The sequence below is a fragment of the Microtus oregoni genome, unplaced genomic scaffold (assembly GCF_018167655.1).
Source record: "Microtus oregoni isolate MIOR12 unplaced genomic scaffold, Mior012 000017F_ref0000208, whole genome shotgun sequence".
NCBI classification, from domain to species: Eukaryota; Metazoa; Chordata; class Mammalia; order Rodentia; family Cricetidae; genus Microtus; species Microtus oregoni.
This window is the reverse complement of record NW_024543076.1, coordinates 467,950-495,253: the sequence shown is the minus strand read 5'-3', so window position 1 is coordinate 495,253 and position 27,304 is coordinate 467,950. Positions and strand designations below refer to the sequence as shown.

Here is a 27,304-nt window from a genome sequence, read left to right as displayed (position 1 = left end):
CTCTAGAGGAGATCTTGTTTGCTTCTGTTACTTGCCCAGGGCCCCATCTAGTCCTTACTCTCTTATTTTCTCCCGATGTGCAGTGCCATGACTCAGGGCAGCCCTGTTTGAAGAGCATTTCCTGTAGCATGTGGAAACTCATGCCAAGACTTGTAGCTTTGTGGAGATCTCTCTATTCCTTCCCTTCCGGAGGTGGGTCATGATTATGTGTCTCCCATTCATAGGGTCCCAGAGCTGATAATTGGATCTGCTCACTTGGTAAACTCCTTTAAGGCAAAAACCATCTTTAGAGAGGCAGGACTTCTGTCTGTCTGCATGTTCTGAACACTCCTGGCTTTCCTACTCACTTAGGGGTATATCCAAGAGGAAGTTTTTGTTTTTTGTTTGTTTATTATTTTGAGACAAGTTTTCTCTGTATAGGTCTATCTGGAACTTGCTCTGTTGATCAGGCTGGGCTCAAACTCACAGAGATCTGTGTCCAGAGTACTGGGATTAAAGGTGTGCACTACCACTGTTTGGCCCAAGAGGAAGTTCTAAAGTGCTTTATCCAGTGTTTGTTTTCTGTAGGAGGACAGTGAAGATTGCTGGACCAGAGTGTTGCTAGACACCATGTATTATTCCCACTGTTGGCTTCTTTGTTCTTGGGGGGAGTTCCTTGGCCTGATGCGCCTGTGCTGTGGGATCTGGGTACAGTAAACTCTCAGTTGCCCTGGTAAATGTGTTGCTAGGAAGCACTTTCTGCATAGTTCATATCTATTATATTTTTAATTGTCCCAACTGTTTGGTGTAGGCCTATTATTATCTATTATACAGGTGGGTAAAATAAGACCTTGAGATGATGCTGAAACAACCTGTGCCCTTTGGTTTAGAACACTCTCCTGCACTCTTCCCATGGTACCATCGTCCTTTTTTTTTTTTTTTTAACTAATGTCGTTGATATTTGATCTAAAAATGAAAATTCTAGAAGACTCCTGACTGGGGTAACATAAATATCTCCAGATCCATACCTGAGAGGCATTTTTAGTTCAGGCATCCAGGTCACTGAAGAATTTTCCATGACATCGTTCTCCCTTGTGTTGCGGAAGGCGGTGAGAAAGACGGGAGTTGCTTTTTGCTGTTTGCCGAACTGTGAATCCTTTCTTTGTCCAATGCCAGTGATTGTTGTCTTTCTCAACAGGTGTGTATGTAACATAGACTGCAGTGGGTACAGTTTTAACCCCGTGTGTGCTTCCGATGGGAGTTCCTATAACAATCCCTGTTTCGTTCGAGAAGCATCTTGTATAAAGCAAGAACAGATCGACATAAGGCATCTTGGCCACTGCACAGGTAAAAATCTCTTCTGCCCGCCAGGAACCTGTTCTTGAATGTACTTTTGCTTGGTAGTGTCTCAGCCTCATGAAATGAGTAATTCTTCAGAGTAGGTCTTTTCATTACTGTGTATTTTAAAGCTTCATCTTCTATAGTGTAGATACTCATTTGTTTTTACCCTCTCCAGACATAAACCGTGTGTCTTGGTTGGTTACTAAGCTTACCCTTGCCTGATGTGAGTGTATCTGAATTAGTTGAGATGTATTTATAGTTCTAAGGTGATCTCAAATTCAATTAGAACTAGAAGTTAGACTATTTTAATGGCGGTAAAACTTTACATTGGCTGTGTATATTCTCCCTTTTCTCATAGCATAATAATCACCTTTATTCTCACATAGTTCCCTTTGTTTCTTTCCACACACATTATATACAGTTATAGTTTTTAGTGTAAAGTTATAGAATGTGAACAATTCCACTTGCCTTCTTCCTGCTTATTATGGTTTAGGAAACACGAAGCATACAAGAATGGGTTTTCTTCTTCTACTGTGATTGTTAACGGAAGCAGTGATAGAGGCCTCTGTCCTCATACCCTAAGGGGCAGGGTAGTGGATCAGTTCTAGTGGTGCCTGAAGGCCAGGCCCATGCTCATGGACTCGGGTTATAGCCCTTCCGCTTTGCACTGTTCAGTTCCCCTTACTCTCGTTCTGGGTGGGGAGACACTTACTAAAGCATGTGCTCTTATCTGAGCCAATGCAGCAAGGTTGTAAAGGTGAGTTTATTACATCTTAGTAATGGATTGTTTGTGACACACTTCCCATATCTCTTGTGAGTGGCTCACAGATCTAGGAAGGTCCTCAGAGGGTTTCCAGGTAGGGTAGGCATGGGCATGATGGAAAAAGCCGTTTCCTGGCAGAGAGATCCCTTAGGAAGCCATTCCTCTTGGCCTGTGTCTTGGAATACATTTTAGTTTATTTCATGCAGTACATTTAGAGCTTAGGCAGGATGCTTGACTGCTTGAATTCCTTCCTGGAATATCCGGTTTAGAGCAGTGGGCAAGCCAGAGAGCTTTAACTGAAATGTATACCACTTTGGAATAGTGGAGCCTTAACTTGTATTTTATTCCTCTTGATAATTTTCTACCCACACCTCATTTTGCCTCCCCATCGCCTCTCTCACTGGGTGTTGGAGGTGGAAGTCTGTGCTTCTCCGCAGGTGTCTATGGTCCCCTCTGGTCCTCAAAGTCCAGTGCAGGTCTTAATGTTGTTTGACAATATAGCAGAGATCTCATATCGATTTTAATCTCATGTTTTCAGATAAACGTGGTAGGAAAAGATAAATCTTGAGCTCAGTGGTTCCTTGGAGAGAGAGAGTCTCCAAGGGGTGTATGTTATTTCAGATTACTCAGGAATGGCTTTTAAAGTCGGTGACATTTGAGCAGAGATCCAAATGAAAAAGCTGTTCATCATGCGGGGATCTACCTGGGCTCATCTGAGAGCTGAGACAGAAAAGGCCATTGACATGGGAATGGTGGAAGCTTTCCCGCAGTGTTATAGGTGTCAAAATATTATTCTTGTACATGATAAATGCAGTCCTGTTAGTTAGAAGAGTAAAATGTTAAAAAAACAATCTGCATGTGCAGGGTGGATGTACAGTTAAAGAGGAGCCAGAGCAGCTGGGTGGTTGTGAGTCCTGTGCTGTGACCTCAGCATCGTGGCTTTGCTAACTTGACGACTGTTTTTCTTGCAGACACAGATGATACAAGTTTATTGGGAAAGAAAGATGATGGGCTGCAATATCGACCAGATGTGAAAGGTACTGAATTATGATTTTGTAGATTTGAATCAAATTTTGAAATATGGCCATTAGCTGTCCCTAGTGGTTCTATTTTCATTGTGGCAGCCTTTTAGCTTAGCTCTCTGTGGCAATACACTCGATAAAATTGATTAGTAGTATTTATTGAAACAGCTAAGGTTCCTCTGAGTTTAGAGAGTGCTCCCATGTATGCTTTTTATTGATTTAAAGTTTTCCTTACAATATGAAGTTCTCTAGCATCTACTCTTAACATTTTCCCTCTGTGCCCAGGTCTCTGAGCCTCATTCCTTCTATCTGGAAGTCTCCACTTTTTTTTTGTCTGACGAAACCCTGTTCATGTTCTCCAGTCTCAGTGTGGGAGTCATTTCCTTAGAGAATCACCCCTTGCCCCTAAATCTGGATTAGATGCCTTTACACCTTCCCCTGTCTGAGCACATATACTACTTCATTATAATTTACCCCTCCATCTATATCTCAGATCCTGAGTTCTATGTGGATTGTAAATGAGCCATCTTTACTTTATGTTGCTAACCCTAGTAGAATGTCTGGCAAATTAGAAGCTACTCCATACTCATCAAGAGAATGGGTGACTCAAAGAAGCCATATTATTTATTTGCACAAAGTCCTGTTGATTAAAGATCAGAGACTGGAATCCATGCTGTTTGAACTTTCCTGTCTTGTGGCCACATGCATTATTGTATTTGAATCTTACAAATAGTAGTACAAAGACTATACCTTTAGGGATTATTTTTTTAAAAATATTTATTTATTATGCATACAGTATTCTGTCTGTATGTCTGCAGGCCAGAAGAGGGCACCAGACCTCATTACAGATGGTTGTGAGGCACCATGTGGTTGCCGGGAATTGAACTCAGGACCTTTGGAAGAGCAGGCAATGCTCTTAACCACTGAGCCATCTCTCCAGCCCCCTTTAGGGAGTATTTTTATAGTTTGTTACAACTAATAGTATGAAGAGTGCTCAACCAATGGCAGGCGAGAGACTTGGTGATGTTAATCTGGTTAATCAAAGACGAGTTGCATCACTGGTCTCTTTGGTCACCATTTGTATGCTATTGCTCCATCATAAGTACATCTTCAACTAATTTGTAATTAAAGAAGGAAAGATCATGGATTGGAGAGGGAGTGAGGAGCCTGGGAGGAGATGGAGGGGACAAAGGGAGGGGTGCAGCACTCATGCATAAAATTCTAAAATATACTAACAAAATGAATGTAAAGATGTGTGATATTCAAGACATTTGGGAAACTGAGGGAGGGGAATCATGAGGCTAAGTCCAAATTGGCCTGTGTAGCAAGTTCAAGGCTAGCCTGAGCTATGTAGTGGGACCCTGACTCAACACACCAAGGGCTGAAGATTAGCTTGGCAGTAGTGCACTTACCTGGCAGCCTTGGACCCTGGATGGATCTACAAACCACCATAGGGGGGGAAATAATGTGATCTTTGTTAGATGTCTAATATTTTTAAGTATCCCTGTTGCATAGAATTTCATCAAAGTTAAATAAGACTATTCATCAATGCGTAGAACAAAATCTAACATTTTAGTAAGTGCTCAGTAAATAGCAACTAGTGTAATTGAATAATATGTTACTTCCTTTACTTGAATTGTATTAAACCTGAATTTCTTATAACCCGTGAGGCCCTGAAAAACCGTTTTCTCTGCTGATACAAAGTGCTGTATTTAAAATGGGAATTCAGCTGTGTTCCCACCAGAACTGTAGCAGGCCAGCTCTAGTTTTATTCTCTACTGATAAATGCCCTAGGAAGACCATTTTTCAGTAGTTAGCAACTCATTTTGAAGACAATTTGGGGAATTGTGTATATCCCAAACACTTGTGTAATGTTCATAAAAATCACGTAATAATATGACTACATATTGATAATCTTGTCTGTTCCACTTTGGAGGTACTAAAAATTCTGTACACATAAGAATTGCCATATAACGTAAATGAAATTAGAAGATATTATTTATTATAGGTTTAATTTATGTCAGTCATTTTAGCAATATTACTTGTGGAAGGAAAGATAATTTAGTACATGGTGTGTATTTTTCCCCCACACGATATAAATTTTATTTTTTAAAGTCAGTGAACTTCCAAAAGCATACACACAAAAACAAAAGAAAGAAAGAAAAAGAAAAAAGGAGAGAGCCAGCATTTTTATTTCAAGGGTTGAAAGCAGAAAATGACTGAGCAGTAAAATGACTCTCCTTCTTTCTTCATCAAAGTGGGTTCAGTGCTGGGAAAGGCATAGTGTGTATCTTTAGGGTGTGAGCTATAGTATGACATGTGCTTAGCCTGTATCTGATAGTGTAGACATCACATATTGTCATGATTTACTAGACGTGGAAAGTGTTAGTGGTCTTTAGAAAAAGGTGGAGACCATGAAGATGAGAGAAAAGTCCTGGAGAAGAAAGAATTTGAACCTGCAATGAGAGGATGTTTAGGGAAGCTAAAAGATTATCAGAAGAGATGTGGACTCTCAAATGTTGTGGCAGGATGTGTTGGGGAGTGCTGAGGGATTTAGAGGAAGGAGGGGGAGGTGGTGGGAAAAGTAGCTAGGGGTTAGATTTATCCTGTTGGAGAACTGAGACTTCATTTTGAACCTTAGGGATGTGGAAGTTTGAATAATGGCTCCCATAGGCACATATATTTAGAAGCTTAGTCATCAGGGGGTGGCATTATTTGAGAAGGATTAGGAAGTGTGACCTTGTTGGAGGAGATGTGGCCTTGTTGGAGGAAGTGTGCCATTATGGGTGGGCTTTGAGGCAAAAAAAAAAAAAAAAAAAAAAAAAAAAAAAAAAAAAAACAAGCCAGACCCAGTGGCTCTTCCTGCTGCTTGTGGATCCAGATGTAAAATTCTTGGCTGCTTCCCCAGCATTATGTCTGCCTACAAGCTGCCAGGCTCTTTGCCATGATAAAAATGTTCTAAAACTCATACTGTAAGCCAGCCCCAATTAAATGTTGTCTTATATAAGAGTTGTTGTGGTCATGGCATCTCTTCACAGCAGTAAAACTAAGACAGAAATCATTAGCATAATATAAATGAAAGACAAGTCTCCAGTGTTATCCACTTGAATGTGTGATACCTGCGGAAGCACCATGCTTATCGTATACACAGGCAAGGGCAGAGAGGTGAATTTGGCACACTCAAAGGGATAGACCTCTGCTTAGATGTGGGACAGTGAGAGTTAAAAATACCGAGACTTAAGAACAAAGACGATTGGTTCTTTTTATACAAATGATACGCCGGGAGGAAGAATGGAGGTGTTTGAAGTACGGTGAAGGAGGAGTTGATGAAGGTGATCAGCTGCATTTTGGAATTTGATATGATGTAGAATTCATCCAGGAGACCCTTCAGCATAAATCTAGAAACAAACCTCTGGTTCAGAGTTGATAACTGGACAGAATGGTAGTAGTTTAACATGGTACAGAAAGACATTCCAGGATGAGGACTCAACCACCTCAAATTGGAGACAGTAAGGTCATTGGACCACAGTTTCTATAGAGTTGAGATGGAAGCCAGGCTTTGAGAGTTTAGTACTCAGACAGTAAGGAAATACGTTAAAAGGTAGTGCTATTGGTTTTTTTTTTTTCTGTTCTCACGGCATTGATAGGAGCCCTTCGTGAATATTTGTGTCTGCAGTTCACAGCCAAGACTGTGTAGGTAGGAGGTAGTTCTACTGCTATAGAGAGCAGGAATACTGCCCAAGCAGGAGCATAGAACTTAGAGGGAAGTGCCCAGTGGAAAGTGTGTTTTGTTTTTGGAGAGGAACAACTCAGTGAGTTTAATTGGGTTGCTTACAGTAGCAGTAGAGGATCTTGAAATCATAAAGGTCTGATGATTGAGTGTTGCAGGCTTTCTCTTTAGGCCTCCAACCAGCTCCCAAATAAAGACACAGAGACTTCATATTAGTTATGAATGCTTGACCTTATCTTATGTTATCTTATAAGCTCTTATAACTTAGTTTTACGTGTTTCTCTTCACCTATGTTTTGCCTCAAGGCTTTTAACCCCCTCCTGTGTGTCCTACTTTTCCTGCTTCTTCCATTTCTGGCTGGCTGACTGGCTGGCTGGCCCTGGGCATCTCTGTCTCTTTTTCCCTCATTCTCTCTTCCACCTACTTAGTCTCTCCACCTGCCAGCCCTGCCTATCCCTCTACTGCCTAGCTATTGGCCATTCAGCTTTTTATTAGACCAATCAGGTGCCTTAGGCAGGAAAGGTGGAACAGCAACACATCTTTACATAGTTAAACAACTGTAGCATAAACAAATGTAACACACCTTTACACTGCTAAAGTAATATTCCACAACAATTGAGTATGAAGAATATGGGGTGATAGATACAAACTTTAGAAAATTTCAAAGATAATGTCAGGAGAGTAATGTAACAAACCCACATGTAGCTAATACAAACCTTTGGGTTTCTTTCTTTTTAAAAAAGATTTAACTTTAATTATGTGTATGTATGTTTGTGTGTGAGTATGTGCACTTGAGTGCAGATGCCCACTGGAACTCCAGTTGTGAGCTCCCTAGTGTGGGTGCTGGCAGCCAAATTCAGGTCTTCTACAAGGGAAGTACTTGTTCTTAACCCCCGAGCCATCACACCCTCCCTACTTTCAGTTTTTATTGGAATCTTGATTCTGTTTACCTTCAGTACACAGTGTCAGCATGATTCTAATTTTACAGTTTTTGAGACACAGTTTCAACCTGAAATGAGTATACCCCCATCGATATCACACCCTCCTGTGATTGGCAGTATTTCCAGCTACCCAGGAAGTTCCTGCATGATACAGATCTTGTTATCCAAAGAAAGCTTCATGCAGCCGAAATTGAACTGTGGCCCTTTAATTAGAAAGACACCCACTCTTCTCATCCCATCCCTCACCTCATCTTTGAACTTGTTCTTGAGCCGCTTTAGTCTTGATTGTGCTGGCCAGGAGCACTAGAGATAAAAAGATGCCATTACCGTGAGTCTCATTTGCCTGATGACTGTTTATGTATTCCAATCTAGCTTCTTTTGATGTGTTCTTCAAAAGACAACGAGCCAGCTAGCGATACAGGTGCTGGATTCGCTGAAAGGAGCCTTAGCGAGTCCTGAGCAGGTGGGGAGTCTTATTGGGGCTGCTCAAGGACTCCCGAGAAGGGGCCAAGGGGCCATTTGTCGAGGGGTTAGAGTGGAAGCCCTGCTAGGAAGCAGCTGTCACCAGCCTGTCAGGAAAGGTGGAGGAGGGGAGGGGGCATCTGGGGAGCAGCATGGGTATGGTACGGGAGGAAGACGGAAGGGTGTTTTCCTAAGGGAACAGTTGAGGAGGTAGGTGAGTTTGTATGATTAGAGGAGTTGCTTCCCTGGCATGGTTGGGAGGGTCAGGGCTGGGATGGAGAACAGTGGATTTATATAGCGGTCGGGGAGGTTTCAGAGAGAGGTTAGGAGTGCATTTACAAGTAGACACTTCCTTAATTTGGAACTTGAGGAGCCTGGGATAGGCAAGTCTGTGGAAGGATATGTTAGTGTTGTAAAGGCTGGGAGGCAGGGAGGCACAGTTTGGGAAGCAGCACGTGGTATTTAAAGTTTTAACTCTGTAGTGTTGTAATAGGAGCGGCGGGGCTGCGTCCCCAGCACCCGGCCGCCCCCATGGCTAGCTTTACCCGAAATAATTACACGGAAACTGTATTCTTTTAACCACCGCTTGGCCCATTTCTATCTAGCCTCTTCTAGGCTAGCTCTCGCACCTGGACTAGCCCATTTCTAATAATCTGCTGTAGCCCACAAGCTGGCTTACCAGGAATGATCTTAACCTGCGTCTGCCTGGAGTGGGAGAATCATGGTGACTCCTTGACTTAGTTTCTTTTGCCCAGCCTTCTGTTCTGTTTACTCCACCCACCTAAGGGTGGGCCTATCAAATGGGCCTAGCAGTTTCTTTATTGCTTAACCAATGAAATCAACAGATTGATATATGACACTCCCACATCACTTCCCCTTTTTCTGTTTAAACAAAAAAAGGAAGGCTTTAACTTTAACATAGCAAAATTACATATAGCAAAACAGTTATCAAGCAAGAATTACAGTTACAATATTTATATCTATTTTATCTTTTATCATAACTAAGGAAAACTATAACTATCTAGTCATTCTTCAACTCCATCAAAGACTCCAGAAGGATATAATACTACCTAAGTAAACAAGAAATAAGAAAACTCTAGAAATGACAGAGACATCTCACTGCCTGAACAGTCACCCAAAGTTCTTTTGTACCGTTGGGGCATCCATCTTCAGCCTTCAGGCCCATAGTATCCAGCAGACATTTTCATCAAGGAGGAAATTCCAAAGACAGTTCAGCCACTTTCTGCTGTGTCCTGCAGAATGTCTCGCAGACTCTTTCATGAGTCAGGAACCCCGAAAGACCATGTCACCTTTAGGCAAGTTCAGCAGTCCTCTCTCTGCGGGTTCTTTGTGTCCAGTTTATGCATCAGTCCAGGCAAGAGCAGTTTCTTGCCCAAATGGCTATCAAACTCCATAACGAGCCTCTTCAATGCCCATCTTCCTCTTGAAGTAGATTGGTGCTGCCAGGAGCAGAGTGTCTCATTGTCATGAAAAGTCCTAAGTTATTAAAATATTTTAAATGCCATATTCTGTAGCCTATGAGAGATATGAAGAATGCGTATCTGAAATATATCTCTATATATCTAGAAAATCTAAGTAACATGACTACAAACTTGACTATTATTTATGATTATCCATGAACAACCTATATTTCCTAATTATACATTACATTTTAAAAATGAACTACACAATCACAATACCTTAATCAAGATCAGAAATACATATACATATAACAAAATTGACCTTAAAATCCACACCAATGCAAATTACTCATACCCATATCATTTCCCCCTTTAAATGTAAAAGAACATTTATAAACAATATTTTGGGAACATGGGTGCAGTTTTTTCTCTCCAAACTGCTTCCTGCTGAATGGGGGCGCTGTTAATCAGATCATTTAGGGTGTAACCTGTGTGCCAGGTTTATCTCAGTTGGCAGTTGAGTGAGGTTATTTTTTGAGGGTGTTCACAGGACCTTTTCGGGAGGTCGTGGTCTATCATACCACATTGGAATAGAAGAAATCCACAGGGTCTGGTCCTCTGTGAAAACAAAAGAAGACCCTTTCCAAAGCATCATATCCTTAGACCCAAATTTTGAAATCATAATACCCTTATATCCATTCTGGTTTAGCTTGGCAGCCCATGTAATGAAATGTGTCTCTGTACTTAGCCCCTTCACGGTCAAAAATTTTAAAGAAAACACAATGTACATAATCCAGACTCTCTGTGAATTTTCCATTTTTACGTGGCTTATTTTTCTTTATTTCTTTTAATCTCTTAACTATCTGTACTCTGTCTCTTTAAAGACTTACCTTCTTTTTTTTTTAAACCATCAACTTTATTCTCTATATTCTTTTTCTTCTCTCTCTCAAGCCTACGTACATTCATCCAACAGTGTGAATCATTTAGTGGTCTGAATCTGTCCTATTGTGATTCTGCAATTTTTTATTATCTAGGAGCAATTTTGATTTGCGCCTTTAAATCAGTAGGCGCTTAAGAATCCAAGCTCTGACATTCCTAGGTCAAAAACAGGTACTGCCTGCTGGCCCCGCCCAGTCCAACATGGCGGAGCCGCTCCTGCCTCTGATCCTTGCACATTGCACCATTAGCATGGCAGAGCTGCTTGTGCCTCTGAGCTGTGGCACGCAATATCCCCCTTTTAGGCACACAGCAGTCTAGTTGCCATCAAACAAATCATAGCACTTTACTCCAAATCCTCCATTCAAAAGCTCTGTCTCCCGCAGGAGACAGATCGCAATGGCGGCACAACCCAGAAAGCCGGCATTTTAAAACAGCCAGTTTTTTCCTGTTGCTGTGTCAGGAAAATTTCAAAATGGAGGACGTACCATTTTGTGCTAGCTCTGGGGCCACCAGGTGGGAGCGGCACTCAGCACTTTAATTTTGAGACTGAGCGTGTAGCACAGAAATTCTTTTCATCCAAGTTACAGCCAAATGTGATGCGCAGAGCCAGAATCTGCCATGCTCTTCCGCCTGCCTAAGCCTGATTCGGCGGGCTGCCCAGGTGCAGGCGGGGAAAGCTGAGCCATCCATCCACAGGGTCTCAGAGCACTCTCCTTCCGATCCCAAGTGGGAACAGAAACATCCAGTCCCCTAAAAAGCCTTTGAAATGCTTTAAACCAGAGTTCACGCTGGCAGCACAGCCCCAGGAAGCCGCACTTTAAAATGACACAGCGTTTTTTATGCTGCTGTTGCCGAATCAGGAAATCTCTCTACAGCACGCCACCAACAAACAGCAAAAATCTGTGTTAAACTCTCTCTTCCTTATTTTTAAGCCTTCTCAGGTTTTTAAGTAGATTTAGTCCATCATGTCTGGGCGCCATCTGTTGTAACAGGAGCGGCGGGGCTGCGTCCCCGGCACCCGGCCGCCCCCACGGCTAGCTTTACTTGAAATAATTACACGGAAACTGTATTCTTTTAAACACTGCTTGGCCCATTTCTATCTAGCCTCTTCTAGGCTAGCTCTCGCACCTGGACTAGCCCATTTCTAATAATCTGCTGTAGCCCATGAGCTGGCTTACCAGGAATGATCTTAACCTGCGTCTGCCTGGAGTGGGAGAATCATGGTGACTCCTTGACTCAGCTTCTTTCTCCCAGCCTCCTGTTCTGTTTACTCCACCCACCTAAGGGTGGGCCTATCAAATGGGCCTAGCAGTTTCTTTATTGCTTAACCAATGAAATCAACAGATTGGTATATGACACTCCCACATCACTGTAGAGCGAGGGAACCTCAGAGTTACTGGTGAGGTGCTGGTGTAGCCGCACTAGCTTACCCTGCAGGTCCCTGCCTCAGTTGCTAAGATCAGTTTCTCGTGCTTTGTCTGGGGTGCCCACTGTGGACCAGGGATGACTGGTAGAACAGTCCTCTGCAGATAGGCCACTGGGTACTGTTTCTTATGACATCATGACTTCGAATGCACTGTTCTTTGTGTGTGAAAATACGGCTGCTGCTGGCAGGCTTGCTTTTGAAGGCTCTGTATGGAACGAGTCACTGGGGGGCCACATGTACTGTGTGTACTGCACACACTTCAGGCATTGTTCAGACACCAGCAGTTGTCACTGTTGTTGTTGGAGCCTGTCACCACTTGCCTCCGGGCATTGTTCACACAGGGTCCTTCTGTGTCCACTCCTCTGTGCCAAAGCTGCACCTCTGCTTTGGCTTCTGAAAGCATGCTTTATCGTGTCCTCAAAGCCTTTTTATCTTCCCCTCTTGGAGCGGCCCCGTTTATTTAGTCCTAGAGAGCAGGTGTGTGCACATTATGCTTTTGTCCGTCTCCTGCACATCTCCCAGGGAACGAGCTGAAGTCGTAGTTTAATAGCCAAGAGCTTGTGCTGTGCAGTCATCAGACTTGTGAGACAGATTTCTCTGAGCCTCGGTGATCATATCCAGGGAGACTGAAAAAACAAGCGCTGGATTCCTGGGTTCAGTTTCGATGCGTGGTTGTCACGGCAGTTTGCAGTTTCTTTGTGCTTAAGTTCCCAGCCTGTGAGCTCACCTGCTTTACTGATCCGTGTTGGGGCTCATGAGTAGCACTGGGAGCCACTTAGCAGTTTTAAAGCAAGTGTTGTACTGTGTGCTCCTGTGCCTCTGAGTTATCACCGCGTCCTCATGGCAGCCATGCTGTCCTCGTTTTGCATATGATAAAGATGAAACTGAGTGTTTCGTTAGTGTGGAGTGGCAGGATGAAGCTGCACTAGGGCTGGTCAGAACCCTGAGCTTTCTTTCCCGAATCTCCCTCAGAGCCCTCGCTCTCTTTTCAGCTGTGACCCAGGGAAACCGGCTCTCCAGCCGCTCTTAGAGCTCTTTCACACACTTGGTTGCTTAGTGAGACTTTGTTCTTATTTTCTGTTTATTCTGCCATTGTTTCAAACTCCAGGAATCTACTGTGGTGCTCGGAACATGGTACTTTTCGGATAGCCATAGATCTAAGTTTTAGTTCAGTTTACTAAACTCTCTCTGCTGGGCTCCCCATCATTGGGCTCAGATTTAGAGACATTTACATGACACACTATTAGGAACATATTTAGTAAAGAGGATGGTTCTCTTCTGTTAAATGTACTGGGTACATTCTTTTTTAAAAATATTAATTTTATGGTGTGAATATTTTGTCTGGACGTATGTCATGTACCTCATGGGCACAGTACCTGTGGTGTTCAGAAGAGGGCACAGAGTCCCCTGGCGTTGGAGTTACAGACAGTTCTGAGCCACCATGCAAGTGCCGGGAATTGAACCTGGGTCCTCTGTAAGAACAGCAAGTGTTCCTAATCCCTTAGCCATCTTTCCAGCCCCTGGGTACAAACAACTCTTAAAGATGGTTGTAAACTGGACGTGTTCAAATAGGGATGGGAAGTTTGGCCTTAAGAATAGGTACTGGTAGGCAGTCCTTCTCAGTGGCTTTGGTTGTGAATTTCCTCTGAATTATAAGCCACCAAACTGGGTGTGCCACCGGTCATCTTTCCATGCTAATACTGATTCCTGAAGTGATGGTAAGCTTGAGGACCGGGGCCGTGTAAAGTCCCCTTTACATCATCTGTGTACAGAATAGCATGGAGTAGAGTGTGGTGAATACTTTGGCCTGAGTGGAGTGCTGAGTTTGGACACTGCCAGCCAGACTCTCAGCTTATTAGATATGCCTTGTTTTCTACAGCGTCACTTCATGTTAGCATAGGGCCACTTTCTCTCATGAATTCATTTAATAAATCTTTATTGGTGTCACACTTTGTCCATTAGCTTTTCTGCCTTAATTTTCTGCTTTTTATAGGGCTTTCTTATGGTCTGTTAGGACACTACCTGACCTCTGCACAGCTGCTCAGTCCTATTGTTATACGTGTTCCAGCATTTTACTAGGTAGTTGGGTTCACAGTCTCGCTCTGTGGTCTCACAGTTATACACTTCGATGGTGTCGCACTGTCAAGTCCCACGTTCGGAGGAGTGCTGTGAAGTAGAGGACTGTCCACCTGCCTTGTTCCTTCAGCAGGCACTTTTGGCTTAAAACTGAAGCAAGCAAAGTACGATTGTTTTAGTTGAGTTGGTTTCTGTTCAGCTACTTCTAGTCAGTGCTGATTGCTTGAGGCATGCCTTCTGCTTTGATCACAAGTGTTTGTAAACAAGCAATCTGTTAATTAAGTTCCAGCCTGTGTTGTGAGACCCAGGGCCGTGCTGCTGCTAAAAGCAGCCTCTTTCTGAATGGGATTTTGAAAGCGAAAACCTTTTGTTTTGTTGTTGGGATAGTTTTGTTTTGTTTTTAAAGATGGAAACCAAAGATGATTCAATCCCTAAATTAATTTTTTTCTTTTTCTGTCACCGGGATTGAACCTAGGACGTCAAGCCTGTGGGGCCAAGGCTCTGCTACTAATGTACACATCCCATCGCATAAAGCCAGATGTTCATACTACGCATGTCAACAAGTGAAAGTTATCGTTCATTCCTGCGACATTTGTTAGGCGTAGACTAGCGGCTGGTAATATTTATTAAGCACTTACTGTTTGCCAAGGACTGTTTTTTAAGTCTGTACAAGGGGCTGGAGCGTTGGCTCAGTGGTAGGGATACTTGTTGCTGTTGTAGAGGAGCCAGGGTCTGTGGCTCACAGTCATCCAAGTATCCAGTTCCAGGGGCCCAGTGCCCTCCTCTGCCAGCACCAGAGTACACATTTGATGCACACAATACATGATGTGAAAAACTCACAAATAACTCTAAAGAAAGTTGAAAGTGCTGTACAAATTCACCTACTATTGATGTGTTAGCTCTGACCCCACTTGGCCCTCAGATCAACCCTGTGAACACTGGACACAGTCATTGTCTTCATTCCTCAGATGAGGAAGTGAAGGCTGGATCTCTAGGTCACACGGTTAGGGAGTGCTGTCACCAGATTCAGATCCAAACAGTCTAATGCCTGAGGTGTCCTTACATGTTGTACAGACTGCTTCTCAGAACCGGAAATCATGCACGGACAAACAGCAGGGATATCTCGATTCCCAAGGAGCTCAGTCTTATGGACTGATTTTAAAATCCAAACAGGTGTTCCACTCTGCGATGCAGATATAGTGGGGAGGGACTCAGGTGTAACATCCTGAGAGAGATGCTTGCTTCTGCCACCACAGAACTGTCATATGGAAGCTGAAGGAGGCCCTGGGACCCCTTGCCGGTTGAGCTATATCTTGTTTTTTGTGTCTCCAAGACGTAGCATCATGTTTGGCCAATGGAAGGTGATCAGTAGAGAATTTCAGCAAATTTAGTCATCAGTTCTAGACTGTTCAGTGTGGCACTTACTAGCCTCATGTGACTGCTGTTACCTGAATTGGGCTAGACAGAATTAATTTCTTGGAAGCAACTGTAGAGTGTCTCAATTTTCATATTGATATATTGAAATGCTAATATTTATTAAACTGTATAATTAAGATTTTTTTTAAAACTTTAGAATATAGCCAATAGAAAATAGAAAGTTATATCTGGGTCTCATTGTGTGTCTGTTGGATAATTAAATGGTGTAACCAAGGTCACAAAGCAATAGGGATGAGTTTAAGATTGTGGATTTGTGACTTGGATTCCAGTTCATTTTTTTCCTAACATGAATTAAATTAATATAATGTAGAATTTTTCCCTTCCCCAAAATTTGTATTCTGAGCTTAGTTTTCCCACTCGGCACTCCCCCCTCTATCTTTCTGTGTCCACACATGTATAACCAAGCTCCCATCTGCTTGTGTCCACACATGTATAACCCCCTTTCTTCCTCCCTCTCTCTCTCTCTCTCTCTCTCTCTCTCTCCCTCCCTCCCTCCCTCCATCACAGCTATTAAGCTTTATTTGTGAAAGTATATTCAAGGAGCTTCGGGATAATCAATGAGCTGGTACCCAGCATATTGTGAGAGGGAACAGAATTGATGACATGACAAAATAAAACACAATAAGATAAAGCAAAACCCATCATATTGAAGTTGGACAGGGCAACCCAACAGGAGAAAAAGAGTCTATGAGTATAGTAGAATATCTTCAATAAGAGTCATTTTATTAATGCTTTCCTTTTTTTCTTTCGACCAGTAGTGTTTGGTTTTGCTCTAGGTCTCTGGACCGTCTAGTTCCTGGCTCCTGGTTACTCTGACAGTGTCAGGTACAGGTTCCCTCTCATGGAATGGACCTAAGTCAAGTCAGACATTGGTGGATACTCCCATACGCTTCTATGCTACCATTGCACTAGCATATTTTAGAGGCAGGACAGATTGTAGATCAAAGACTTTGTGGATGCGTTGGTGTTTGCATTTCTCTTTTGGTAGAGAACTTCCCCACACCAAAAGACACTAAAACATAGGGGTGAAGGCTCCTACAGTCCCCCTCTTTTGATCCCTCCTAATCTGTTTCCATTAGCATTCTTCAGATTTTATTGTACTTTGTGTTTTGTGGAGATAAGCCCCTTACTGTCATGTGATGTGTCTTATAGATTGCTGGTTATTTTATTGGCGTTGCCAGGCATTATTTACCTCATGTAATTCCTTCAAACCTGCATGAAGTATAGGCTGTTATCCCGATTTTACAGTTATGAATTCTGAGGTTTGAGAGAAGAATGAGTGGTAAAGGTCACACAGCTAACACGTGCAGAATCTGTAAGACATTTCTCTTACCATCTGTTATTTGAAGTGTTTTACAGTGAACATTGACTTTAAAAATACTATATGAACTCTCAGTACAGGATACCATTTGAACTAAGCTGGTTACAGACTACAGGTATTGGTGGATGGAATGTGATATAAGTCATGCCACTTATACAGCAGGAACAGATGCTAAAAATCAACATCTTTCTTCTAATAGCACAGAAAATGAGTATTTACCCTACCCTGAATGTTCATGCTTCAATTTTATATAGCAGAATTTGATACAGTGATCTGTCCTGAGAAACTATCCTAGGAAAACTTCATATCAATGGCATTCTCTCTCTCTCTCTCTCTCTCTCTCTCTCTCTCTCTCTCTTTCTCTGTCACACACACACACACACACAGAGAGAGAGAGAGAGAGAGAGAAAGAATATGGTGTTTGTAATAAAATAAATCACTATGACAATACTCAAGAAGAAGGCTAGTAGAGAAACTAATGTTACTCCACACAGTGGTAAGAGAAAGACAGGAACGGAGGGTGAAACTGAGCAAACCACAAATTTGTTATGTCACACATAATAATATAGTGACTTCTGTGTGGTGGACCATGGAATTAAAAGGAAATTCCTGGTTTTGAATTTGAAATCCTGCTACCCACAATTGTTTCTCCAAGTGATGGCTGATAACTTCTTAAGCGAATACGTCCAATTGTTTCGTTCACTGCTCTTTCCCAAATTCATGGACTACTCATTCATTTTAGACTCTCCCCCTTTGAAGGACAGAGAGAGACAAGCTCATTAACACGCATGCTTTTGTTCAAGGTTACATCAAGGCAGGTAAATTACTGACCATACTTGTGTTTATAATTTCTCAGTACTGTTAGCTTTCAAGAGGGGTTTCATATTAGTTCTGAATAATATAAAATATAAACAAAAATATTGAAGAGCTAATGAGTTTTAATAACAGAACAAATACTGGATCAAGCTTTAGAGAAATAAATTTCAGAGAAATCAAATACTTCTCTGTGCAGAGGTAGAATCTTATACGCCTTTGATATAAATTTAAATCAATACCTTTTGCATTTGAGTTGTACTAGCATTTATTTTGAAAGTCAAATAACCAAACAATAAAAATGTGTTACCAAAGTTCATTTTACTCAAAGTAGAGAGTCATTTCAAGCATATTTTGTGATAGGAAAGTGATGTTGTCTGTGTATTCTACCTAAAACATAAAACTGAAATTATTATCCAATGTCTAATATTTGTATAATATTTGAAATAAATTATCTTGTAAAAGTTCTGTTGGTTTACTTTAAACAAAAAAAAAATACTGTATGAAAAAGCCGGCAGAGGTGTCTTCCCCTCCCTTCTCCTCTCAGTTGTTCCTTCCTCTCTCCTTCCCTCTGTTGTTTTGGAGATCAAGTATTAACATGTAGCCCAGGCTGGCCTCAAAGGGATTAGGATTAATTCTGCATCAGCCTTGAGTGCTGAGATTACAAGTGTGGACTACCGTGCCTGGCTGAAACCCTGGACCCAGCAATACCACTCTTGGGAATATACCCAAGAGATGCCCTATCATACAACAAAAGTATATGCTCAACTATGTTCATAGCAGCATTATTTGTAATAGCCAGAACCTGGAAACAACCTATATGCCCTTCAATGGAAGAATGGATGAAGAAAGTATGGAATATATACATATTAGAGTACTACTCAGCAGTAAAAAATAAGGACTTCTTGAATTTTGCATGCAAATGGATGGAAATAGAAAACACTATCCTGAGTGAGGTAAGCCAGACCCAAAAAGAGGAACATGGGATGTACTCACTCATATTTGGTTTCTAGCTATAAATAAAGGACATTGAGCCTATAATTAGTGATCCTAGAGAAGCTAAATAAGGAGAACCCAAAGAAAAACATATAGGCATCCTCCTGAATATTAACCTTCATCAGGCGATGAAAGGAGACAGAGACAGAAACCCACATTGGAGCACCGGACAGAAATCTCAAGGTCCAAATCAGGAGCAGGAGAGAGAGCACAAGCAAGGAACTCAGGACCGCGAGGGGTGCACCCACACACTGAGACAATGGGGATTTCTTTCAGGAACTCACCAAGGCCAGCTGGCCTGGGTCTGAAAAAGCCTTGGGATAAAACCGGACTAGCTGAACATAGCAGACAATGAGGACTACTGAGAACTCAAGAACAATGGCGATGGGTTTTTGATCCTACTGCACGTACTGGCTTTGTGGGAGCCTAGGCAGTTTGGATGCTCACCTTACTAGACCTGGATGGACGTGGGTGGTCCTTGGACTTCCCACAGGGCAGGGAACCCTGATTGCTCTTTGGGCTGACGAGGGAGGGGGACTTGATTGGGGGAGGGGGAGGGAAATGGGAGGCGGTGGCGGGGAAGAGACAGAAATCTTTAATAAATAAATAAATAAGTAAAAAAGAAAATACACGTGCTTGATGGTTTTCATTCAAAGTAAATCTTTTGCCCTAAAATTCTAGAATCCCTTAACTCGTTCTCTGCCGACGCCATTGTTCTCATAGGAGTCTCGCAGGCACCAGGTAAATGAGTAACTTTACCCATTTAAAGCCAGTATTGTGTACATCGTCTCTGTCCCAGGGTGGCACCTACAGTTTAGCAAAGATGTTTATCTTTTTCAGATGGTTTTTAATATGGCAGTAGTTCATGGTGATCGTGTTCGGCAACTGTTTTTGTGTGCCTCCGATCGAAGTTGTCTGCTTGCTACTGTGTTTGTACAGTGTGGGTGTTGCGAGGGACCTTAGATCTCGCTTACCCTAGCTGATAAGCCTCCTTTTCTAGATTGCCCAGCCTGGTGATCGACAGGGTGAATTCATTTGTTTCTGAGCCTTTGGAAAGGTCTGTATTTTCCATTTTTTTCTTCTCAGTATTCAGTGACCCGGTTTGTGTTCTCTTAAGATGCTGGTGATCAAAGGGAAGATGTTTATATTGGAAGCCACATGCCTTGTCCTGAAAACCTCAATGGGTACTGCATCCACGGGAAGTGTGAATTCATCTATTCTACTCAGAAGGCTTCTTGTAGGTAAGTTGGCCACTCGTGATCAGAAAGGAGAGTTCCCGATTCCCGCCGTCAGCAGCTGCTGCTTCATGTAGACTAAGTAACACTAAAGAAGCGGTGCTATCTGCAATAGATGAGTTTAAAATAATCCAACCAATCATCCATATATCATGAAAACCTGGCAAGAAATATGCAAAGATAAGGAACAGGCTGTATTAGGCTTTGGAGGGTGTGAGCTTTCACGTCTTTCTGATGGCTTTTTAATATTAATATGCCTCATCCCAACACGATTTTGATCTTTCCGCAATCTGTTAGCAAGGTGGTTGAACGACTGAAGAATATATTCCGAGTGGAGAAGAAATAACTCAAATAAAACACGCACTAAAATAGATTCCTAAAAATAAAGGAGTGGGCTGAAGAGCCAGGTGTGAGTGTGAGCGGGAAGTAGAAAGAGAGTAAGTGTTCGGCTCCTGTATCCCAGAGATGTGACCTCACCTGTTTGAGGTCAACCGCAGGTTGGGAACAGAGCTGAGAAGAACCTAGACCTCAGACGCCCTGACACGTGGCCTAAGGACTTCAGTGCCGTTTTCTGTGTGTGTTGCTGTCGCTGTCAGGAATTGTGCGTTGTCTGGTTAGCTGGGCCAGGTTTCCATAGACAAGAGGGTGGGGCATTGCTGTTTTGTCTGTTCACGTATGCTCCTAGGAGTTTCTGCATCTCTTGGACAAAGCATCAAAACATGGGGGGCTGTTACATTTTACTTTTTCCTATCCTACAGGTTAGTGACTCTTTGCTTTCCTGGATGTAATAGGAAGCTATTGGTCCTGAGGCCCCCTGGGTCCCTCTTCCTTCCCTCCCTTCCCCCTTCCTCCTGCATAAACAGGAAAGGCAGAGCAAGTGCTTTCACTGTCCACAGTTGAACAGCTCTGGGTAAAACCCTTGGCCTTTTCCCAACTGACCGTTCTCGTTGTCTCTGAAGGAGCTGACTTCTCTGTATGCCCCCTGCCCCAAACATTTCCAAACAACAGCTGTATAAAAGAGAACGGACGAGACAGTGTAAAGCACACATGAATTCTTTATGTGTGTCCCACAGTGGCATAGAAATCTTCAGAGAAGCTCGGGTCCTGATGGCCTAAGATGGGGTTTCTTCAGAAAATGTGTAGTAATCAAAACACAGTAAACAGTGCTGTAATCTGTACGTGTGCTTGGGACAGTTTGGGACCACAAAACAAAAGAAATATAGAGATAGCTGAGGGAAGAGGGAGGAAGGGTGCAGAGTCTCCTCGGCTTCTGGCCATGGCAAAACTGAAGCGGAGAATTTCAGAGCCATGAGGTGTGGGGGAAATGATGGCTTTAGTTTCACATGCTGGTGTATCCATTTATGCGGCTCACAATAATTGATTTGAAAACTCATGGGAAATACAAGTGGAGAAGTAGGCTTAAGAATAATTCTATCTCTAGCCTATTCCCTTTACCCAACAGGCCTTCTGCGTCTACCATCTCTTGTAGTTGATCTCCTGTATCACCTCTGTTCCTCTCCTGCTTTATCGTATTGACAAAACTGTAGTCTAGTTCATTCCGGTTTCCCCTGGACTGCATGGCCAAGCAGAGTACCGTCGACACGTCTCTCCTCCTTGCCGGCAGCAGATGGTCTTGTGTCCAGGCTTCCACAGGTTGTCAGTGTTGCCCAAGCAGTCTTCTTTCCTCCATATCCTAGTGTAAATGTATTTTATGTGTCTATAAATCGATTGTGAGTACTTTTTTTTTTTCCTTCCACAAAGAAACCCACCACACTCCTTTCTTTCACAGAAGAACTTGAGTTGTCTGTGGTCTGCCTCCAGTTGTCATTTCTGGTCTCTCTTGAACTCACCCCAGTAAGCGTTTGTCTCCAGCATCCTACAGAGCCTGTTCTTACGGCTGAAGTCAGTGGTCAAGTCTTGGTGGTAAATTCACATTCAAGTAGTTGACGGCATTTTCTGTGTCTCTTGGCTTCTAAGATGAAACTCTCTTGTTTTTCTTCTGTCTCAGTGGATCTTCTACTCTTGGCTGGTTTCCACTTTGCCCCCTGACCTCACCGTGTTGTAGTGCACCTCGTATTCTCCCTAAGTGACTGGATCCAGTCTTTGGATCTTTTGTAGATGTCATTCAGTTCACATAAATGCCAGTCCTTTCTCTTGAATCTGAGGTTCTTATCTGTGATTTCTTTACATTTCCGGTGGATGTCTGGCTCCGTCTCAGCTGAGCTAACCCTGATCTGTACTCCCGCCTCCGCACCACCGCCCTGGATCCATCTGCAAGTTCTTTCATCCTAGTGGATGCCAACTCTGTCTCTTCAATTGTTTAGACAGACTACCACAAGCACACCTTTGATGTCTCTCCCTCTCATGTTCCCCATCTTATTGGCTGGGTAGAACTCTCAGCTATTCTGTTTTAAAATATATCTTAACCAGAATTTCACTGCTCCTCAGTCCAGGCACCAGACCCTCATGCATATGTACACACACACACACACACACACACACACACACACTCTCACACACTTTTTATATAACCATTTAGTTTACTTATTATGCCTTTGGACTTCTACTAGAGGATATGCTTTTTCTTTTCTTTTTTTTTTAAATACTATTTTTTAAAAAATGTATGTGTATGTGTGTAGAAGTTCAGGCCCGCACGTAGAAGTCAGAGGTGCATCTCAAGTTCCTTTATCTTTACCTTTCGCTTCCTTTGAGACAAGGTAGATCAGGCTTGCTGGCCTGCAACTTCTGGGGCTTTTCCTGTCTCTGCTTCCCACTGTCCCATGGGATCTCTGAGAGAAACATAGTTTTTATTGTATCTGGCTTTATGTGGTTCTGGGGATCTGAGCTCAGGCCGTCATGTTTGCAGTGAAGTGTTTTATTCCTTGACCCATCTCCGTAGCCTGGGATTCTGCCCCTTTGTGGCCGTGTTTCCCTGAATGTGAAGCTGTAGTACTGAAACTTGGCAGTTACTCAGTAAAAGCGCTAAATGGCTGAGCGGATGAATCAGTGTGTGAAGCCAAGGGCCGGAATGAGGTTACCAGGGGGGCTGAATCCCTGGGTCCACCCTCAGTAGCAGAAGAAGCAATGGCAACTTAGAGCTTCCCACTCTAGATGTTTGGACTGTGTAAAAGTCAGTTGTGGAAAGTGTTATCCAGGGGATGGTGTGAATGAGGTATGTGGGCTGAAGGTCCTTTCTGTTACTCTGATTTTCATATCTGAGTTAAGCTGGACTGTCTGAGAGCCGCACATCTAGGGTATTGTTATAGCTCTCTGCGGAGCTGTTTTGATTTTACTGAGCTTTGACTTTGAGCCATTAGCCTAGCATGAAGGACATTGTTTTAAAAGTCCCATGGGTCCTCATTACAGTATTGGATTTACTGCTGCTGTGCTGTTGAGAACTATACTCTCTATATTAGAAGTTACCCTCTTTGCACGAGGACCCGTGAAGGGAAGTTCCCTTGAGTTTAATAGTGGTAGCAACTGCTCCTCTGAAATGACTTGTTTGATTTTGTTTTATGGAGATTGCTTTGGTGTCAGTACTCTTTCCCTCTTCTCTGTTTCCCCCTCTTCCTCCTTCCCTCTCCCCTCTCTCCTCCTCTCCTTTCTCTTCCCTTCCATGTCCCCTTCCCTTCTTCTTCCTCTCCCTCTCTACCCCTCCTTTCCAATCCAGTGGTCAGTTTTAACACATTTTTTAAATCCTATGCCCTTTACCCTTTGAGCACTAGGTAACCAGGAATCTATCTTCTGTCCCTGTAAGTAATTTATTCTAGCCATTCTTTCTTGAGTCAAGGTCTTATGTATCCCAGACGGTCTTAAAGTCACTATGTAGCAGAGGCTGGCCTTGAACCCCTGTATGGGGGTACTGGGAATCAAACTTGGCCTTATGAATGTTAGCCAAGTGCTCTACCAACTGAGCCACATTCTCTGCCCTATTGTGCATATTTCATGGAACTGGGATGATAAACTATAGTCTTCCATGTCTGACTTGTTTCACCGGGTATCAAGGTTTTGGGTACCAGCCCCTCAGATCTCTCAGGGTTCAGAGAGAATGCTTTCAGAAAGTACGGGAATTAGAAAAAAAAAATCTGAGGGCAAAATGAATTCTCTACTATATACTTTCCCCCTTTATTCTCTTTATTGTTCTGTTTCTACTCTAATTAATCCTATCCTACTTCTAATTCCTCCTAGCTGCTTCTTCTATTCTAAAAACTCCTCTCCTAAAGGAGCCTTGAAACGATAAGGAAATTACAAGACTTACCTTCTCATTGGTCAAGAGCACATTCCTAAGATATGTGATTAGGGAGCTGAGCCGTTGCCGCGGCAACCTAAGGTCCCAAGGCCATAGGAACAAGACTGTGACCAGACTGGGGGTGGGGGTGGGGGGCAGAGTGCCCAATGACAAAGTTGAGACACAGGTCCATTGTTAGTAGACTGGCAAGTGATAAATTGGCATGCTTTTCTTAGTAACCTTGGTTGGCCATCTGTGACTCTGACCTTGTGCATAGCTGTAAGGTTTCAAACTTACGATCTATTTACAAAAAGGACTTTAGTCTAGTTTGAACTTGCTTTGAGGTGAACTAATTGTGAGCTCTTTGTGTGCAGTTAGTCTGGCAAAAGAACAAGACAGGGTGCTAGGTGTTCACAGTCCTTGTGGAACAAATAGATCCAGTTATGAAGCATGTCCCAGCATATAGTCTATATGTCAGAATTTGTATGTGTGTGTGTGTATACATATATAAATTGAAAAGTCATCTTCCTGACCACCCACAGATATATGTGCCCATAAGATGGAGATGCAACCATGAGATCACACATACACATCACATGAGATTACGCACTACAATGCAAGTATTGGGGAGACACCAAACTGCTTTAGCAAAAGTCAGCGGTCCTGCAGGCCTTGTCTGGACAGGATGAACCTCCATCAGAGAACCACTCCTCTGGTGGGTTGACATCTGAACACTAGTTACCGCCTGCTGTAACTCTCATGGCCCCTGGCAACCGGTAAAGCTGTTTCTAAGCCTCACCAGTGTCTAGTTCCGTCCTGTGGCTGAGGGACAGTCTGCTGTGAGGGTTGGATCACATGTTTAAACTCAGCTGATGAGTGCTGGATGTCACACACATTTGGACTGTTTTGAGTGACGCTGCCCTGAGCACTTATGTTTTCGTGTGGACATAAGCTTTGATTTACTTGGGTAAATGCTAAAGAGTGGGATTACTCGGTCAGATGCTAACTCTGTTTAACTTTTTGAGGACGACCAGTCTGTTTTGAAAGCATCTTTCCCATTTCCCATCCTGTGCCAGACCTCCGCTAGCTTTTGTAGTCACCTTGCTTTCTATCCAGGCAGCACTGTGGGTGTGATGCTAGCCCACTGTGTCTGCTGGTTTTGTTTTGTTTTTGAGATAAGAGTCTTGGGTTTCACAGGTAGTCCTTGAACTTGAAATCCCCGTCTCGGCCTCCTGAATGCTGGGATTTCAGGTATGTGCCATCGTATTTGACTCTCTTTTTGGCCAATTATATATCTTTTCTAGGAAATGGAGTTGAGATCCTTTGCCCCTTTCTTAATTAGTGGATTTTTTTTAGGATGTATGTTTTAAATCATACTTTCTTTAATTATTTTAAAAGCAGTTAGTGTGTGTGTGTGTGTGTGTGTGTGTGTGTGTATACGTACATGAGTGTATATACGTGCACATGCACATTTCCTCGCCTGTGGACGTCAACAGGCAACTTGGGGGAGGGGAGTCAGTTCTTGCTGTCCACCTTGTGAGGCAAGGTCTCTCTTGTTCCTGCTGCTGCTGTGCTGTGTATTCCTGGACAGCTTCAGGACAGCCTGTCTCCAGCGCCCGTCAGCTGCCTGTCTCCTCATCTCCCTGGACTACAGATTGTAGATGTGAACCACTGCATTTGACACTTTCCCCTGGATCACACTTGGATCGTCAGGCTCCTCAGCTACTTGTTTGCTTTCTACACGTTCCACGCAGTGTCTTGTCAAATACATAATTTTCCTTTGTGTAGGCTGCCTTTGTACTTTCTTGATAATGTGAAGGTCTCCGGTTTGATTTAGCCCAGTTTATCTTTGTTGCTCAAGTTATGTTTTTTGTTTTTGTGCTGTGTCTAAGATTATCGCCCGATCTGCAATCTGGGATCATTAAACCTTGTGTGCGTGTGTTTCTAACAGCCTGCTTTGTAGCTTTAGCTCCTACGTTCAGACCTGTGACCTGTTGTCTTACTTTGCTTTCCATTGTTATGATAAAAGTAGCAGTAGGGGGAAAGGATTATCTCCTCTTTCGCCTCTAAATGTCACAGTCCCTTCTTGAGGGACACCAAGGCAGGAGCTAAGGCAGGAACTGGAGCAGAAGCCAAGGGGAAGACTGCACACTGACTTGATTTCAGGCTCCCTTTCTTCTACCCCCCCCCCCCCACCTACCTACTAAGGAATGGTACTGCCCGCAGTGGGCAAGGCCCTCCCACATCAATCAATGATTAAAAAAAAAAAAGGCCACACAACTTGTAACAGTCCAGTCTGATGGAGGTGGTTTCTCAATTGAGATTTCCTCCTCCCAGATGACTCTAGTTTCTCTCCTATTGAGAAAACTAACCAGCACATCCGCTTTTAATTCTCTTAGAGGTTGCAGAAAGGAAGAGGTTAAGAACCCATTGCAGAACCTCCTGACAGGAGTCCAGGAACTCTAGAGAGTGAGTGAGCAAGCCCACACCACACCCGCTCCCCTGTTGCCCAGCAGGTTTCCTTCCTGTTGTTGTTTGCATTTTACCATGACACTGCTTCAAATCCTTTCGTCACAAAGTGTGGGACAGCAGCGAATATACCACTCGTGCCCCGTGAGTTCACGGTGGTGCCCCCTCCATGCCGTGTGCTTTATTCATGGCTTCCAGTAGAAGTCTTGCTAATTTATACATTTCGCTTCTGTCAGCTCTAAATGTCCTATGCGTTTCCCTATCAAATTATTATCACCAGCTGATGACGGCACCTTTATATTTACCTTTAATTAGAATGAGAAGGTTTCTAAGATTAGCATCCACTTGACTGCTTTGCTCTGTTTGTTTAATAACTTACTTTCCTCTCCCCTGCATGTTAAGTGTTTATGCTGTTGGCACTGAGAAGTGTCTGGAATATAATTTGATGCTATGTCCATAGAATTGTGACTGGTTCTTCCTCTTAATTCAGTAATCTTATTCCCAGGTATCTATCCTAAAGTATAACTACAGGGAAAATATAAATTTTGTGACTTCTTCCAGGGATTGCGGCACACCCTAATATCCCTGCTTCTGGGATGTGGAAGCAGGAAAATGGAGTTCTAGGTTAGTTCAGGGTATCTCCTGAGACCTGGTATCAAAAAAAATAATAATAAATTCTCCTGTGTTTGTGGTGTATTCAGCCAT

The 27,304-nt window shown here is 43.0% G+C and overlaps 1 protein-coding gene across 1 annotated transcript in view; it reads left to right on the top strand.

Moving 5' to 3' along the window:
* The window catches only part of LOC121458309 (tomoregulin-1), a 131,334-nt gene that overhangs the window by 99,245 nt on the left and 4,785 nt on the right, over window positions 1-27,304 (top strand). Inside the window, exons 6-8 of the mRNA XM_041667505.1 lie at window positions 1,178-1,326; window positions 3,055-3,120; window positions 19,785-19,908. Of these exons, the coding sequence (XP_041523439.1) occupies window positions 1,178-1,326; window positions 3,055-3,120; window positions 19,785-19,908 (339 nt within the window). The remainder of the gene's footprint in view (window positions 1-1,177; window positions 1,327-3,054; window positions 3,121-19,784; window positions 19,909-27,304) is intronic.